General features: G+C 37.3%; 1 protein-coding gene across 2 annotated transcripts in view; it reads left to right on the top strand.

The window, feature by feature from the left end:
* LOC150074877 (microtubule-associated serine/threonine-protein kinase 3-like) overlaps positions 1 to 18177 on the top strand; it is a 644779-nt gene that overhangs the window by 91988 nt on the left and 534614 nt on the right. The window contains exon 4 of one of the 2 annotated variants that reach the window (XM_090389435.1): positions 15976 to 16005. The exons of the other annotated variant lie outside the window; for it this stretch is intronic. Coding sequence (XP_090245561.1) covers positions 15976 to 16005 — 30 coding nt within the window. The remainder of the gene's footprint in view (positions 1 to 15975; positions 16006 to 18177) is intronic. 2 annotated transcript variants of the gene reach the window in all.

Below are 18177 nucleotides of genomic sequence, written 5' to 3'. Positions count from 1 at the left end.
AAGGATTCTTCTGCTCCTATGCTTATCTTTAGTGACACTCCGATTTCTAGGCAAAAGGATATATCTCTTTTGGGGATTACCCTGACTTCTAATCTCTCTTGGCACAAGCACATTACAAATATTGCTTCCTCTGCATCTAAAAAACTTGGTTTTCTCTTTCGCTCTGGACATTACATTTCTTCCAAACAGCTGCTCACTCTTATAAATCGCAAATCCGTCCTGCCATGGAATATTGTTCCCACATCTTGGGTGGTGCCCCCAAAACCTCTCTCAGGTTTCTTGATTCTATTCAGAAGAGGGCCGTTAGGTTAATTAATGATTCATCTCTAACAGAGTCTCTCCACTCGCTGTCTCATAGACCCACTGTTTCTGCTGCATGCCTATTCTACAGATACTTCCATGGGCACTGTTCTTCTGAATTGGCTTCTATAATTCCCGCTCTCTCTTTCAAAACAGCCTGAACACGTGCCACCACCAGCCAACATCCATTTACTGTCCAACTTCAAACCCACAGAATCAACTTTTCATCTTCCTCATTTATTCATTCAACTGCCGTTTTCTGGAACAACCTTTCTTCATACGTATTTCCTGAAAATTACATTCTTCAGAAGTTCAAGTCCAATGTCAACAAATATCTTCTTCTGTCTTCTCAACCCCCAACCCAAGCATGGTACTAAGTACTATAGGTTCTAATACCTCTCATGTTTGGGGTTCAAATAAAAAAAAAAAAAAACTTGATTTTGTCTGATATTGAATATGTCACAATTATGTCATGCATTCATATCTTCTGGGAGCTGGAGTTACATCTATATGTGAATACTGTGGTGTTACTCTAACAATCAGACATGTTTTAGATACTGATCCTTAATTTTTTAATGAGCAATGTAAAGCTTATACTGCTTTTAACACGCTGCATTTGCACTGTACACCAAGGCAGAGTTTAATTAACAAAGATAATATATTGTATGCACTTATCTATTTTGAAATTAACTAACTTCTACCACAGTGTCTAATCTGTGACCATAAAGTGTGCTGATTATGCTGACTTTATACATCTTATGCACTTGCACTTTTATAATTTGTATTTATACTTTTATGCTGACTTTTACAGCTTATACTTGTATCTCTATCCTTTGTTATTTATTTTTACACTTTCAAGTGTTATACCTTTTATTGTTTTCAGCCTTAGACTTGGTGTCAACCAACCATTAAGGCAATTGCTATTTAATTGTTCCAGATTCAGATGCCTGCTGTACATTTTCATGTTTATAATCTTTGGTTTCATATGACAATTTTATTTTTATCACTTTTTAATCCTTTAAGAGCTTCTGTGAGGTTTCCTTGGCACATAAAATGACAGTGTTCCAAACTGTTGGACGAATCCAACCAGTGTTACTATCTTCTCTTTTAATATGCACAAATGAGAAAATCTCATAAACACTATATAGGAATATCTCTTTTCATCTTTGGTAGTAAAAACATAAAACTGTTTGTATTTAAGTAAGAAACTGATTTTGGAAACATAACTTTTGAGAGAAAAACAGGTTTAGAAAACCATAACTTATTTTAGCTACCTCTTTTATTACTTATTCATTACTGTATAGTTGTCAAGTATATTCATGCACTGTACAGTTGTGTTAACAAATGATCAGAGGCAAAACATGGAAACTCCTGTCACTGAGGGATGGAAAATACTACGCAAGCACAACAGTGAGAGGAGACCGAATATGTAAATTACAAATTGCTTTTAATGATCAAAGTTAGCAAGTGTTACTGTTATCTGTTTATAAAGGACTATTAATTCATATTAGAATTAGAATATAAAATAACTGAATACAGTATTATTATACAGTATATATACGTATTATCATTATTATACCGTATATAACTGAATAAATACAGTGTGTATTAGAACAAAAGACAGTTTGAAATCTGTAATTACATTACATGAGTTGTAAATATATGTAAAGTTTAAATAATTGAAGCAACATTAAAGAAAAAAAGGTTGGGAAGTTCTCTTTTGATTTATAGTTTTTTAGTTATACTTTTTTTTCAGATAAGGTAATGTGGGTCTCATTACATTGGGTCTGTGGATATACTATTTTCACCATATTCTGGTCCAAAATTGTAATTAAAGAGCAGGAACTGAGATTCTTCAGACTAGGGAGTGTTTCTCCAAACCTGGAAAAAAGGATTGGAAAAACATTGGGATTGCAACGGGTTCAGTGTTTCTGAGCTCATCGTAATCTTACTTTCTTGTTTTTTTTTTTTTTTCTTCTCTCTCTTACAGGAGTGGAACCTGGTTTGGTTTGGTTTGACTGTAGTACCCCTTTGTGACAAGGTGCAGTAATTTGTGCTTATTTTGATACCACTGTTGTATTGGGTTGTTATTTCACTCATTGTAGCCTTTGTTTCACTGAACTGTTTCTGACCGTACTTTTGCTATTTGTTCGATGTTATTTATTTATTGGACCGACCTTGACATCTGTGACACAATCATGTATGAAAACTTCAGCAGGGTTAGTTTCTGAGATACACTTACCAGTATGTCTGGCACTGACTGCCATGGCATATTCAAAGTCACTTTATTCTTTCATTTTGCCTATCTCACTGAATTGTGTATATTTATTCAGTTATTTTATATTATGAGTAATTCTAATATGAATTATTAGTCCTTTATAAACAGATAACAGTAACATTAGCATCCTTCTGTATCTGTCTACTTTATATTGCATGGTATCAACTGTTACTGAAAGAGTACTCCATTTCATGAAAAGGGTAGCCGATATTAAAAAATTGTCTGCTAACTATAAATAAATAACCAAGGTATGAAACCATTTTATTAATAATTCAAACAGTATTTAACTTTTCATGGCAATAGTGTCAACCATTCAAAGAGAAGAACTGACTTCGCCCAACCCTGAGAACAATAATAACAGAAATGGTTGTGCTTGGTGGTCTGATCAAAGGATCAAAAAACTATTGATAATCAAAATTTTCAGAATCATGTGTGGCCTTTATTTTCTTTACTTCCATGTCGGTCTTATTTCATGTCATGCAGTGAAAATTGCTTATTAGGTTTCTGCTCTGTGAATTTTTTAAAATTATTTTTGATTATTATTTTAAAGGAATTATGTTCTCATAAGTCTTCAAAAATACCGTCTGGTTCAACTATTTGTGCTGTTAAGAGAAAATGCATTAATTTAGAAGTGAGAATTTGTGGTGCTTAAATGCTGTGAAAAGAGTGATTGTGTGACTGACATTGCTTATTCATTGGGATTGGCTGAATCTTCTGTGTATACTACAATAAAATTAAGAACAAAATAAATAAGTGCAGTGAGGATGTGATTTCCTCTATAGCTGTAAAATTGCAGCATTTGCAGTTTTGATGGTGGAGAAAATGGAGGCATTGTTAATAATTTGGATTGAAGACCAAACTCAGCAGCAAGCCCTTTTAAGCATAGCAATAATTCAAGATGCAGCTAAGCCTCTGAAGATTAAAAATTCAAGTCTTCTGTCATAATGTATGTTTGACATACATTAGGTCTCTTTTTTAGTTAAATATGCTCAGAAGAACAACTTTTATTTCCTACAAGGAAAAGCACTTAGGTTTAAGGTGACCAATGATCAATTAACCATTTTTAGGAGAAACACTTCCTCATTAATTTCACAAATATATGTGGTCTCAGTTCTAATCTTAATGATCCATTTCACTTGCAGGTTGCCAAACCCTGTTCAAGAGAAGAATGTTGCATATCGTAATTGGCTCATATTCAAATCTCCAGTTTAATTTTCTGTCTACACCAAAGCTTGCAACAATTATAAAGCAGTCATTAATCATTCCAGGCAAGATTTCAACAGGCTAAGAGTAGAAAATTTGCTTCTTGTCCAAATGGTAGCCGAGCATTCTGGTCTCTTGCCAAAATTGTTGGCTGCAACTTTTGCCCATCTCTATTCCCACCTCTTTCTAAACCAGATGGGTTCTGTCGCCACTTCAGCCAAAAGTAAAGTTCACCAACTTGCATCCTACTTTTCTTCTAGCCCATGTATTGATGATCTTGGTAAACCACCTCCTACCATTCTGAGTACTCTGTTCAATGCCTCCTGTGGTCTTCTGTCAAAAATATGTCCGAAGGATTTTGACAAATCTTGGTGCTAAGAAAAGCTCCAGGTCTTGATAGCATTTCTTCACTTGTCTCAAAACATGTGCTCCTGAACTTACTCCTGTTCTGTGCCACCTTTTTTTTTCATTTTCTTATTCCAAAGGTGTTTTTCCTTCTGCTTTGAAATTTGCTCATATCCAGCCAGTTGATAAAAAGGGTGACAATCCCTGCCATCCAATTATCGTCCCATTGAATTTACTTCTGCTCTTTCTAAAGGAATGGAGAAATCAATTAACCACCAAATCTTCAACTGTTTAGAAAACTTCCATCTGATCATTGATTGCCAGTATGGATTCCGTCAGTGTCAATCTGCTGGTGATATTCTGGCTTATGTTACTCCTCTATGGACAAATTCAGTGGAAAAGTTTGGTGAATCTCAAACAGTTTCTCTTGACTCTCAAAGGATTTTAATCGGGTTTGACATAAAATCTCCTAAATAAGTTTTCATCTTATTGTTTGTGAATTGTTTTTTGTAATGAGGTATCCAGTTTCTCTCTGATTGCTAAGTACTGATTACGGTTGATGGTTGGCGCCGCCGTATCCAGGTGAGCAAGAGCAGCAGTGTGTAGCACACGCTTCTTGATTAGACCGGTGTTCGAGCCCGTGCCCACCACTACGGATGGTGTGGAAAGGTCAGAGAATTACCACTGCATATCCCCGGAACAATATGGCCTTAGTTTCTAATGCTCCTAAAAACCAGATAACAAACAACAACAAACAATGGTTGATGGCGCTCTGTCTTCTAACTTCACTAATGCTGTTGTTTTCTCCAAGGCTCTGTTCTTTCTCCTACTCTTTTCCTTTTGTATATTAATCACCTTCCATTGACTGGAGCCGACCGGGCTAGCCGAGTTGGTAAAGTACCTGCCCGGCAACCCAAAGGTCGCGGGTTCGATTCCCGCCTCGGGCTTGGATCAAAGTACTGCAAAAAACCTTGGGAGGTGTATTATGGCCACAGAAGCCGATGCGCCAACAACTACCAAATCAAAAAAAAAAAAAAAAACCATTGACTGGAAATACTATCTATAGTTTTGTTGATGAGGAGACACTGCATTTCACCTTCCAGTTTGAGAAACCTTGCCCTGCACAAACAGCTCCATCTTCTCGAATATCCACTGCCAGTTCCTTAAATGTTGATCTCCAGGTTTGTCACACTGAAGTATTATTCTTCAGTGTGACAAATATAACTTGATTTCAGTCCTTATAAAGCTCAGTCCTATCTTATATCTCGCAAAAAGAATTCTTCTGCTCCTATGCTTATTTACAATGACATCAATTTCTAGTCAAGGTCATATATCTCAATTGGGGATTACCCTGACTTCTAATCTCTCTTGGCATAAGCACATTACAGTTGCTTCCTCTGCATAGCAAAAACTGGGTTTTCTCTTTCGCTCTCGGCATTACTTTTATTCCAAACAGCTGTTCACTCTGTACAAATCGCAAATCTGCCCTACCATTGAATATTGTTTCCACATCTGGGATGGTGTGCTGAAAACATCTTTCTTAGGCTTCTATATTCTATTCAAAAAGAGGGCTGGTAGGTTCATCAATGACTTATCTCTAACAGAGTCCGTCTCATAGACGTTCTTTTCTGCTGCATGCCTTTTCTGTGGATACTTCCATGGGCACTGTTCTTCTGAATTGGCTTCTATAATTTCCCCTCTTTTCCAAACAGTCCAAACACATGCCGCAACCAATCCACATCCTTTTGCTGCCCTACTTCAGACTTACAAAACCAACTTTTCTTCTTATTCATTTATTCATTCAACTTCTGTTCTCTGGAACAACCTTCCTTCTTACATATTTCCTGAAAATTGCAATCTACAGAAGTTCAAGTCTAATGTTAATAAATATATTCTTTCATCTTCACATTTTTCAGTCCAGGCAATACTAAGTATTATAGGTTCTAATACCTCATGTTTGGGGTTTTCATAAAAAAAAAAAAAAAAAAAAAGCTGAATGGGATTTTCTTAAGTTCAAGCCCATGATACTGTCTCAGAGAGAATCTAAGGGCTTTTAAAGCATATTAAAATTACCTTAAAGAATTTTTTACTTCTTACTTCTGCACTCTGTTGCACTACTGCAAAAGTAAGATTATCCCTGACAAAGAACTGTTGGTTTTTTGTAAGGGATAATCTTTGTGAGGGACAGTGCCTCTCCCTGGGCACCCAATCAATTTAAATGAGAAGTCCTATAATATTAGAGTTGAATTTTTTCCAAGAAACTGCAACTGACTTGATGCAACCTATGGATCAAGGTGCATCCTACATGTTTAAGGTGAACTATTTAGAAGATTAACCCAGACGATTGGTAGAACAAGATGTTGACATATCACCTTTACAAGCATTCTGCAAAAATTACAATACCATTCATTGGAGAATCTTGGTGAATTCAGACATTCAACATTAAATTTTTTGTGGTGGAAAATATGGGTGGAAGGTATTTGTGATTTCAAAGGGTTTGTTGAAAGACAGCTGTAATAATGGGCATTGTGAAACTTTCACAAGATATAAGGAAATGTGATGATGTGAGGAAATTGATGAAGGAAATGTGATACCGTATTTCCCCAAAAATAAGACCTAATCGGAAAATAAGCCCTAGCATGATTTTTCAGGATGCTCGTAATATTAGCCATACCTCAAAAATAAGCCCCAGTTAAGATGGTCAAGCCAGACAGACGCCAGACACAATACACGTGCACACTTGATAACGAACAGACGTGGTTATGACTAATTAGAATCTTCGTAACGGACGTACTTAATGCACTCGTGTGAAATAAAGAAACGTTTTCTTAATTTTTTCCTGCAATTTTTCTTCGCTTTTGTGTGGTCCATCATTCTTAAGTTTTTGTTGCCACTCCTGTCTCATAAGTAGAATAGAATCTTTAATTGCAGCATGATAGACATACAATTAGTGGCATGGGGGTGCCAGGGATTTACAAAACATATTTACAAAAGAGATATACATGAAAAAAAAAACATAAGTTACATCAGATTATTGGAAGGCAACAAAGCACAGTTTTACATTTTCAGTTCGAAGAGGATTCCCTTCCTGTATTTTTTTATTATTGACCACTTCTTGGAGGTCACCATCGATGGCTTGCAGTGAGGGCAGCATTTGCTTTGGCAGAAATCTGTCGGTTAGTACTAACCAGTAGGCTAGTACTAGCCAGTTATGGTTAGTACTAGCCAGTTATGGTTTGCTAGCAGCTGTGCTGAAGACCGGAGATAAGGGGGGGGGGAAATGCGCCAAGAGCAGTGATCCCAGAAGTTCGGCTCTGTAATTTTACCGGTGGCCATCTTGATGGTGAACAGCAGCCGTCTTTCTCCGATATAGGATCGGAGCCTGCATAGCTGAAGGGCTTCTGCTAACTACGTTGATCTGAGAGCTGGGGGAAGGTGGAGTTTGCTGTTAGCCCATTTTAGAAGCCAGAATTCGGCAGAGAATATTCTTTTAATGTTGGGTTCGGTAGCCGAGGCCCATATCTCTGAAGCATACAATATTGTCGGGTAAAGGATTGATATGATGTATCTTTTTACCAGTTATGGGTCGGTGGTGTGGAGCAGCTGTTGTTTGGCGACCCAGCGTAGTGAATTCAGCCTCGACTGTATGAGGTTTACGTGATCCTTTTAAAGATAGTTTGGAGTCGAAAATGACCCCCAAATCTTTGTGCGTTTGAACACTTGGAACTGAGGAGCCGTTAAGCACAGGCTCCAATGTTGTTGGGCTGCCCTTTAATGAATAAATTATTTGTGCCGATTTTAGGGGGTTGATTTGGAGGTTGAAGGTATTGAGGTAGTCAGCCATGTCCTGCAGTTTGCTAGTGATTTGCTGAGTGGTTTCGGCTGCCAAGTTGGATGGCGATATCCTAGTAAGGAGCTTGACATCGTCAGCATATGTGATCCAATTGCACTTGTTGGTCACAAATGGCACCATAATTGCTGAGAAGAGAATGCCAGACAGGACCCCCCCCCCCCCCTGAGGCACACCGGCAGTTATGTGACACGTGAAGGTCTTTGTTCCGATCTTTAGAACAAGGATCCTCTTCGATAGGAGAGATTCTAGGAACTAGAGAACATCGCTGCGAAAATTGTATATAGATGGCATCAAATGCGGAATGGCTGTCAAGATATATAACTGACAATTCCTGTCTTTGTTCAAAGGCTTCTAAGATGTGCAGAGTGGTTGTCGCAAGGTTAGTTATAGTTGACCTTCCTGATATCCCATAGTGTATTTGCTGAGGACTGTCACAGAGAATTTGATGGGTGACAGACGGTAGCAGTGCTTTCTCCAGAATTTTTAGCAATACAGAGGTGCAAGCGATGGGCCTATGTTGGCTTGGGAGCGTCGATTGTTGGTGCTTAGGAAGGGGCCAGACAGAGTACCTGTTCCACTGGGGTGGAAAGAAATGAACTTCGAGGCATATGTTGTATAGGTTGAGGAGTGAATCGATGATGAAGATGCTTAAACATTTGATTATGAACTGGGGGATGCCATTGTCACCGGTGGTTGCTGTGAGAGGGAGAGTATTAATGGCCTGCATCAGTTGTTGCTTGGAAATTCGGATTGTAGCAAGACTCAGTGGGATGAGAGCAGTTGAGGAGTGGCAGATTAGGTAGAGCTGGAGGTTGATTAGAAAATCTGGCAACGTAGTTGAGCCAGTCAGTTGGGTCGATGTTGCTGAAAGAACTAGCCTTTGTTCTGTAGAATGGTTCCCCCTTTTTATTGTTCTTTCGAGGTGCTTTTTAATTGCAGCTGATTTGTTTCTGTTGAATTTGGCCCAAGTCTTCAGTTAACACTTGATTTAATAATAGAGATAAAGGGCATAATATTTTGATCCCCAAACAAGATGAGTGCAAAAAGAAAGAACTATTCCATTGAGTACAAGAAAGGAATTTTGGAGGGCTCCCGGGGCAAGAATCTTACAGGTTTCTGCAAAGAGAAGTTGGATCTCCGAATGGTCCGAAAATGGCGATCAGAGTACGATAACCTCAGTCAACAGGTGGACGAGGGAAATGCTAAGAAGCGCAAGTGTGGATCAGGTTGGCAACCATTATTTCCTGAGTTGGAAGACATCATCTGTGAATGGATTGCTGACAGAAGAGCAAAGGTTTTGGTTGTTCGCAGGGCTGATATTCAAGCATTTGCCCTTGCAATGGCACCACAGTTAGACATATCCCCAGAAGAATTCAAAGCATCACAACACTGGATGGATGGATGGATGGCTTCCTTCAGCTATATGAACTGCCTCTAAGAAGATCGACAACACTGTTCAAGCTGGAAGATATTGAAGTTATTAAACATGCACTTACATTCAAGTCTTTTGTTGATGGCATCGACTTTTCTAAATACCAACTTTCCAACATGATTGCTATGGGTGAAACTGCAGTGTTTATGGGTCAAGGATCTCAAATGACAATTGATCAGAGGGGTGCCTCGTCAATCTACATTCCCTCCACTGGTTACGAAAGTGCATGTGTTACCTGTATTTTGGCAATTCGTCTGGATGGAAAGAAAGCCCCACCTCTAATCATCACTAAGGGCAAGAAAGATAAGATTGAACGTGTTTCAGCCATTTACATTCTCGAAACTGAAAAAGCCTAGTGCACACAAGCAGCCATAAGGAGGGTCGATTTACTGCTCCCACTTGTTTTGCAAGGTGGCCAAAGAGGTCCGCTAGTCTGGAATTCAGCCAGCACTCACCGCACTAAAGACATGAAGAACTTCCTTGCAGAAAGAAGAATAGATCAAATAATGATTCCCATAGGAATGACTGTATCTCCAGACTCTTGATATTGCATTAAACAAGCCATTCAAGGACCATTTGCACATGGAAATCAATAACTACATTGAAAATAGAACGGAGAGAAATCAGTGTGGAAACTCTGTGAAGCCTAGCCTGCAAGAGGTCGTGACTTGGGTGAAGAATTCATGGGATAAAATCACTGACAGCTGTGTTGCCAATGCACTACGAGCAGGCTACATGGACAAGAAGTGCTCATTTAAGGAGAGCTCTATTGCTAGACACAAGAGATTAAGGCCAACAGGTTCTACAGGAAATGGAGTCGCAAGAAATTCGGACTCTAATTCGGGGTTTGGAGCTTTATGATGATGTTCCAGAAGAAGATGACATGACATGAGCATAAGACCTTTTTGCTCTTATATTATTTCTCCCTGATTAGGGGATTCCACTCCTTGACTGGTATTACTACGAAGTACACCACCAGTTACCCCAGACTGGTGACTGGTATTGCTACCAAGTACACCACTCGACCAACAGTAACACCAGACATTACAACCAGGTGGTTATAATGTCTGGTGCTACTGTTGGTCGAGGAACTCTCTGACTATTCTTCAGGCGTTCAGGATTGCAACTTTCTGGAGTTCCTTGTAGGTGGTCGCTGGGAGACATATTGCTGCTAGGCTGCTATGTAGGGTCTTTGGCACCATACCATCAGGATGATCATTACTTCTTGCATATTCCACATCTCCTTGACCTCGTGTCTCAGGTTCATGTACTTCCTAATTTTTTCCTAGTGGTTTTCTGGACATTGCTAAGTTGGGCACCGCTATGTCAATCAGGTAGGTAGCCTTTTCCATCTTGTCCACAAGGGTTATGTCCGGTCTGTTGTGCGGATGGTCTTATCCATTATTATGGCATGGTCCCAGTACAGCTTGTGGGTTGGAGTCTCTAGTACTGCCTGGGGTTCGTACTTTTAGTATGGTACACTTTCTTTTGTCAATTGGTGTTTCCTCATGTCTATGAGTGTACTCAGTCTGGGTGATCACCTTGCGCCCCATGTGTTGATGTGTTGGATCGTTTCTGAGGACAGGTGGCATTATTCAAATGTGTCATCTGACATTCTAGTCTCCTTTGCAATGTATTTTCTATAGTTTCTGGTGTTGATTACCTAGTCTTGGATGGCCAGCATGAATCCTTCAGTCTCAGAGAAGAGTGTCCCGCTTGTGAGCCATGCATTGGAAGAAATGTTATCGATGTGCTATTGATGGAGATCATTGTAGTGTCTGCCATGGAGTGTCTTCTTTGCCCATCTTTCTAGCTTCATTTCTTGTGAAATCTGGGCGGGAGGGGGTTCCTTGCTTAGGTTGAGTTGGGTAAAGCACTTATCTATCTAACTTATGGCCTGCCTGCCTGCCTGGTGGAGTGGTGCTGTGTTGTTTTCAAAGTAATCCTTCAGGTTAACTATCACTGTTTTCTGTTGCTCTATCAGGCCCCCTTATTCCTTCTTTCTGAGCTATTGTTAGTCTCTCCACTGCTGACTTCGGGTGGTGTTGGCGGCTCTTGGTCCTCATTGTCCTTGTCTTTCGCTGTTTGTTATTTGGTTTTTAGGAGCATTAGCAACTAAGGCCATATTGCTCCAGGATATGCGGTGGTTATTCCCTGACCTTTCCGCATCCTCCGTATTTGGTGGTGACGGGCTCGAACCCCGGTCTAATCAAGAAGCGTGTGCTACACACTGCTGCTCCTACACACGGAGGCACCTTGTCTTTCGCATGATATCCTCTAGCTCAGCGTTAGTCCAATCTATGATCCCAAAGGAGTATGTTAGTACTGGAGCTGCATAGGTGTTTATGGCTTTAACTGTGTTCTCTCCGTTCAATTTTGCTTTCAGCAGGCTTCTGAGTCTCTGATGATATTTTTCGGTCAGGCACTTCTTGATTTCCTTGTGCTCTAACTGCTGAGCCTGCATCATCCCTATGTATTTGTAGGTCTCTCCTTCTGTCATAGCTTCGATCTCTTTACCAGTCAGCAGCTGGTAGTTTCGGCTGACTAATTTTCCCTGGTGCAGTGCGTGGTTCTTGCATTTGTCTAGATGAAATTCCATCCTGATGTCCTTGCTGAATTCTTCGGTGATCCGGAATAGTTGCTGGAGTTGCTTCTTGGTTGTCGCGTAGAGCTTGATGTTATCTCTGTTCATCAGGTGGGTGAGGGTGTACAGGTTCTTTCTTCCTTCTTTGAGGTTATATCCATACTTGCTGCCATGGATAGCGGGTTGAGTGCTAAACAGAACCACACTGTGCTCAGAGCATCTCCCTGAAAGATTGCTCTTCTGATGGGGATTGGTCTGGTTGTGATGTTCTTCACCTTAATGGTGGTACTCCATTTTGCCCTTGTTGCTCCTATAAAGTTTGTCACTATTGGATTGACCTTGTAGATCTTCATGGTCTCTATTAGCCAGCTATGAGGTACGTAGTCGAAGGCCTTGCGGTAACCGACGTAGGCCGTGTATAAGTTGCTCTGCTTCTTGTAGGCTTGCTCCATAACTGCAGCATCTATGGTTAATTTCTCCTTGCATCCTTTCTGCTGTTCAACCATTATGTTCTGACTCTCTAAGTGGTCTGATATCTTCTTGGTTATGCAACTAGTCAGGATTTTGTACATCGTTGGGAGGCAGATGATTGGCCTGTATTTCGCCGGGTTTCTTGTATCTTCATCTTTAGGCTTCAGGTATGTGACTCTTTCAGTGAGAAACTTTGGGATTGTCTCCGGGTGCCTTATCATTCGGATGAACCGCTCTGCTAGGTGCTTATGTGTGCAGGTGAGCCTCTTGTACCAGTAATTGTAGATGTTATCAATTCCTGGGGTTTGCCATTGGTGGGTGTTCCTGATAGACTGGCATCTCCCACTCTCTCCTCTCTTGTGTACGTCCTTGGTTTTCTTCCATTCTACTTCTATCAGGGGGCTCAGCTGTTATGTCTTACTTCACTGCTCCAGATATTTCCCCAGAACTCCTCGATCGTCTTCTTCTCGGGTGGTCTGTTTCCTGCTTTCTCCTCTTCTTCCAGTTTCTTGTAGAAGGCTCTTTGGTCCTCATTGAAGATTCGGTTGTTTATTTTCCTCTGGGAGCTCTCTTTGTATCGGCATATTCTCTTGCTGAGTGCATCAGCAAGAGACTACAATAATAATAATAATAATAATAATAATAATAATTATTATTATTATCATCATCATCTATAAGGTGCAGGGAAGCCTGAGGCTTATGCTACTGAACCAACCAAAAAAAACCAAAAATTCTGACTTACCCCGAGGGGGGGGGGAGAGTCAAGCTCAGGACCCTGAGTGTGCCAAGCCCATACTTACCAGATGTGAGTCCCTGCAGTTTGGATCATACCAAATTATAACAAAGAAATTTGTACAAATATTTACTTTAATTAATGAGGCATAGTTAATTTTAGAAGAGAGGAACCCTGTAGTAAAACTGGAGTTTGTGTGTGTTTGCAGTAACTTGGACCAATCAAATGAATGTTACAGGAAATTTGTAGGGAGTAGCAGATGTCCATTGTTTGACCCCCCCCTTTTTTTTCTTAAGAAGAAAAAGTTCATTCAATCAGCACCAAGCACAAGCTGCCTTGTGCTTGGTGCTGATTGAATTTCCAAATGCTATAAAGTTCTGTGTATATTCAGTGGCAAAAATAATATTTTAGCCACTGAACTAAAGATAAAAAATGTTAGAGTGACAGCTTTTATGACATTATACAACATGAAGTTTAAGTCATGAGTGCATCTTATTATTATTGTATGTATCCTTAATGAAAAGCAGTTTTCATGTAATATGTTTTTATTTAGAGTGTTGATTTTCTGAGGAATATTTCTTCCAAGCTAAATGGATACCTGTTCTCTCTCTCTCTCTCTCTCTCTCTCTCTCTCTCAGTAGCTGTTAAGTCTTTATTATCAACTATTACTGTTATTTAATTTGTTGCCTTTAGTTTATTGTTTCCTAAGTAATAAGATAATTTGAGATTATTATTAATGACTTGTAGAGTCTTTAATGCAACATATTCAATTACTGTACTTTAATTGCCATTTTTCAGACTAGCTGAATAATTTATCTAGATCTTGTTAAGGCAGTATACCCTGGCAAAGTTTACTTCGTTGTTATTGTAACCAAGGAAACTTTGATATCAGAACTGGTATGCCTTCATTAATTCATTAACAAATATAGGAAACAACAAGAGACCCAGTATTGAATTTTGCAGAACTCCACTTGAGATCCTAGTACACTCTGCCTTTTTATAACTGGCCTGTATCCTGTTATTCAACCAGCCTTTTATGCACTGTACTACCAATCTGGCAGTGGCCCTTTTTCCAATTTATACAAAAGTCATTCATGTTGGACTGTAACAAAAGTCATTAAAATCTAAAATATACGATGTCACTTACTTTTTGCACCTAATTCACTTGGAGCAACGTTTGATTGACTCTGTATGTGTGTTAAAGGGACCAACAACTTTGTTTACTTAAAATTTATATTTTTATAAAATGTACTTCCAAATTAATAATTAAAGGAATGTACCAAAGCAGAAAATTTTGTTGTATATTTATTAAAATTAGTGGGAAATCTGACAGTGTCAATTACTAGCTATGGTTTTTATAATTACTTAAGCTAAAAGCAGAAAATCATCAAGATTGTATTGGCCAAATTGTGTCCAGCATTTAGCTTTAATAAAATTCCATTCAGAGAAAGCTGGTTCATACAAATATGTGCTTCTGAAAGATGACAGTATTTGCAGATAAATGTTTTTAAAAAGTGTAATACCTGTCTTGGGATTACTAATCTCCAAGTGTTCGAATTTTGCTTTGATATCTACACAGTTGCAATCAATCTGAGTCAGTATGCAGTTCTAATTGCTGTGTCCATTTTAAATAATTTTCCAGTCTTGTCAGTCACTTTTTCAATATTATTTTTGTCAAGTGGCGAAGTTAAAAAAAAAAAAGAAAAAAAAAAAAAAAGATGCTGGAGAAATTCGGTGAAAGTTCCTAAATCTTTGGAGTCAAGCCTGTATTTCTAATATGCTTGAGAATTCTTCATGATCATGTGTTTGAAACTGTTCTTTTAAATTAAAAATGTTTGAGATGTCTTGTATCTACAATTTTAATTCCATTTTTTTTTTTAAATGGAATTAATACCCTTCTGGTCAGACTTTTAAACTCCTGTAATTTTTAGGTTGTTGGAGGGGAAGGTTCTGAAGAATAGTATCTGTACTAGTACCAGTTGATATGCAAGAGTCATATGACCAATTATCATTGTTTCATATGATGAAGAAAAAAATATTAATTTTTAACATGTTAATGACACAAAGTAACATGTTATGCATTCTTTCTTTAAGATTAGTTTTTGTCTGTGTCATATTCTCTTAATTGTTAATTTTTTGAACTAAGTTTTAAATTTAAGAGCAAAATTTTTTTGGATAAATCTTATTTATGTAATTTTCATAGTATGCTATGAAATATGAATTTCATGAATTAGTTTTTTCTGTAGATGCATCAGAATAGTTAAACTTCACTTATAATCAGTCTATATTTATTTTATAGGTTACTTAAAATTGCGAACCATTTATATATGAACCCATTTCAATTGATAACAACAATATCCTGGGATTAATTTTATTTTTATGTCAAATGTTTATTAATTTGTGTTAAGATTTTTGAAGAATTTTGTTATAAAACATTGTTTTTTGTTTGTTTGTTTTTTTTTTAAATTTTTAATAGGAATCTTTTAGTTATACTGATTAATGTAGGCATTTATTTTTGCTTTTAAATATCTTTTAATATTTTAAATGCAGAATTGGTTTTGGCACTAATGTAATTTGCAAATTTAATTTTTCTTTGGTAAATATGTAGTCTTAGAATAATTATAATTATTCTCTATAAAGCATTTTGGAGATGTTTTGATTAGTAAAATAAGCCATTAAATCATTTGAATAAAACTTTTAGGATAATTGAAAGTGATATATTTTTCCCTTCTTTTTTCTTTTCCCCCCTTCTTCTGTCCCTTTCCATGTTGCCTAGCTTGGCCTGGCTGTGTCTTGCTCCACTAGAGTAAGGTTCAATTTTTGCTATTGCTGTTGTTTTGTTCTGTTCTGTATTGTGTTGTAGTCTAAGTTGTGTGCTGTTAGAATAACGGTGTTGAATTTATTTGGAGCAGGTATGTTAAAAATATTAAAAACTTAATTTAGGATGTATTATGCTAACTTATAATTCATAGATTTGGTTCCCATTTTCTATATATTGATGGGACAGACATCATCAATTTTTCATTGTTCAATAAATTTATTAGGAAATTCTCTATATTACAAATTAATCTGAATTGTAATCATTCTGCATTGGTATTCAGTGATAACACTCTGTGTTACACTGTAGATTAAGATGTGCGTCAAAATATGCATGCCGAACAGGCTAGCTGGGTGGGTAAAGTGCCTGCCTGGCAACCCAAAGGTTGTGGGTTCGAATCCCGCCTCGGACTTGAATCGAGTAAATGCAAATAATTTGGGAGGTGCATTATGGCCACAGAAGCCGATGCGCCAACAACTAACTAACAAAAAAAAAAAAAAAAAATTCATATTTAACATTTTATTATCTTATAATTATGTTATTTTTCTATGTTGCTAAAATTATTGATTATATTGTTAAAAAGTCAATAAAACTAATATATGAACATGATTTTAATTTTTAAAAAAATATCAGTTGGAATTTTTATCTACTGAAGTCATGTGTTCCTAAAGTGGTAGATGTGATGGTTTTGTTTCAGATAATTATCCCACTAAGGTATTGTAATAAGAATCATAATAACTACAGACAGTTGTGTAATTTAAAGTGAAGCATCATAATTTTATTTTATTTTACATTATACACTTATTTTTATAAAATAATATGATTTAATTTTTTTTTAATATATGCACCTTTTGATTATTAAAGTTTAGTATGGATTTGAAAAAAAAAATACTGAAAAAGTATTTGAATTTATACGGCATGGTTCAGCATTTGTGAATATTTGACAGTTGTTCTGAATATTCTTTGAGTATCTTATTAGTAAAATAATAAGAGGAGTTTACCTCAATATATTGAGGTAAACTCCTTATTATTTTACTAATATTATTATCAACGTAGAACATATTGAGTAGTACAGCTCTGATTCATACTATCTAATCTTTGAGTATCTATATTACACATAGTATCAGATTAATAGTACATTATTTCTTTAAAAAAGTGCTTTAATTTCACAGCTAATTATTAAAAAAACGCTGGCATTTTTATAAAAGTAATGTTAATTTTTTTTTTTTAATTGGCTAACAGGAACATCTATTATATAGGCAGGGAATATCCTCAGTTTGTGTTTAGGATTTTGCAAACTAGTGTTGCTACCAAGTACGTTAATCTTGTATTAACTAAGAACTGCACCAAAAATTGCCTTGGTTATTTTACTATGCAATTTAAATAAAAAGCCTTACTTCACCAGAGAAGAAAAATAGTGCTATTTATTTAAAATTTTTGTGATTCCCTATATTGATGTTTTGGTTTACTTTTTTTTTTTTTTTTTTGCCAAGGATTAAATACGAATGACGTAGTTATGACCGAGTAATGGGAAATATCCACGATATGCAAGATGCTTGAGCATGTATTAATAGCGACGAAAGATGCAAGAAAGCAAGCATTATACAGCATCAGACAAAAAAAAAAAAAAAACACCACACCCTCTACCCATGTCACTTGTCCATCTCATCCAGTAGTTTGCTTAGGTCTTCCTTGAATTTAAAATTTAATGTAGAAGTTTTAAAAGCTCAGTAGATTTAGGACAAAAGATTTTAGGGTAAAACATTATTGCTCAGGTATTAATATTTCATTGTTTTAGTAGAGGCATGAGATGCAAGAAAGCAAGCATCAGCCAATAAAAAAATAAAAATATATCCCATTTCACACATCCATTCCCTCTTAAAGTTTGTCCAGTTCCTCCTTGAATTTATTTAAGCCATCCACAACGGCAGATGGAAGTTCATTCCAGCAATCAACAGCCTGCTGGCTAAAGGCAAATTTCCGCACATCTATTCTATAACTGTCTTTCCTCAATTTGAATTTATGCCCCCTCAGGTAATCTAAGCAAGAGGAAGAATCTCAACAGAATTGAGCCTGCTCAACCCGTACAAGGCCTTATACGCCTCAATCATATCACCTCACTGTTGCCTAGTCTACAGTCGCTGCAGTTTGCAGAACTTA

This window comes from Mastigoproctus giganteus, unplaced genomic scaffold (assembly GCF_048544385.1).
Source record: "Mastigoproctus giganteus isolate SK-2022 unplaced genomic scaffold, ASM4854438v1 scaffold_18, whole genome shotgun sequence".
Lineage (NCBI taxonomy): Eukaryota > Metazoa > Arthropoda > Arachnida > Uropygi > Thelyphonidae > Mastigoproctus > Mastigoproctus giganteus.
This window is presented reverse-complemented; position numbering and strand designations above follow the sequence as displayed.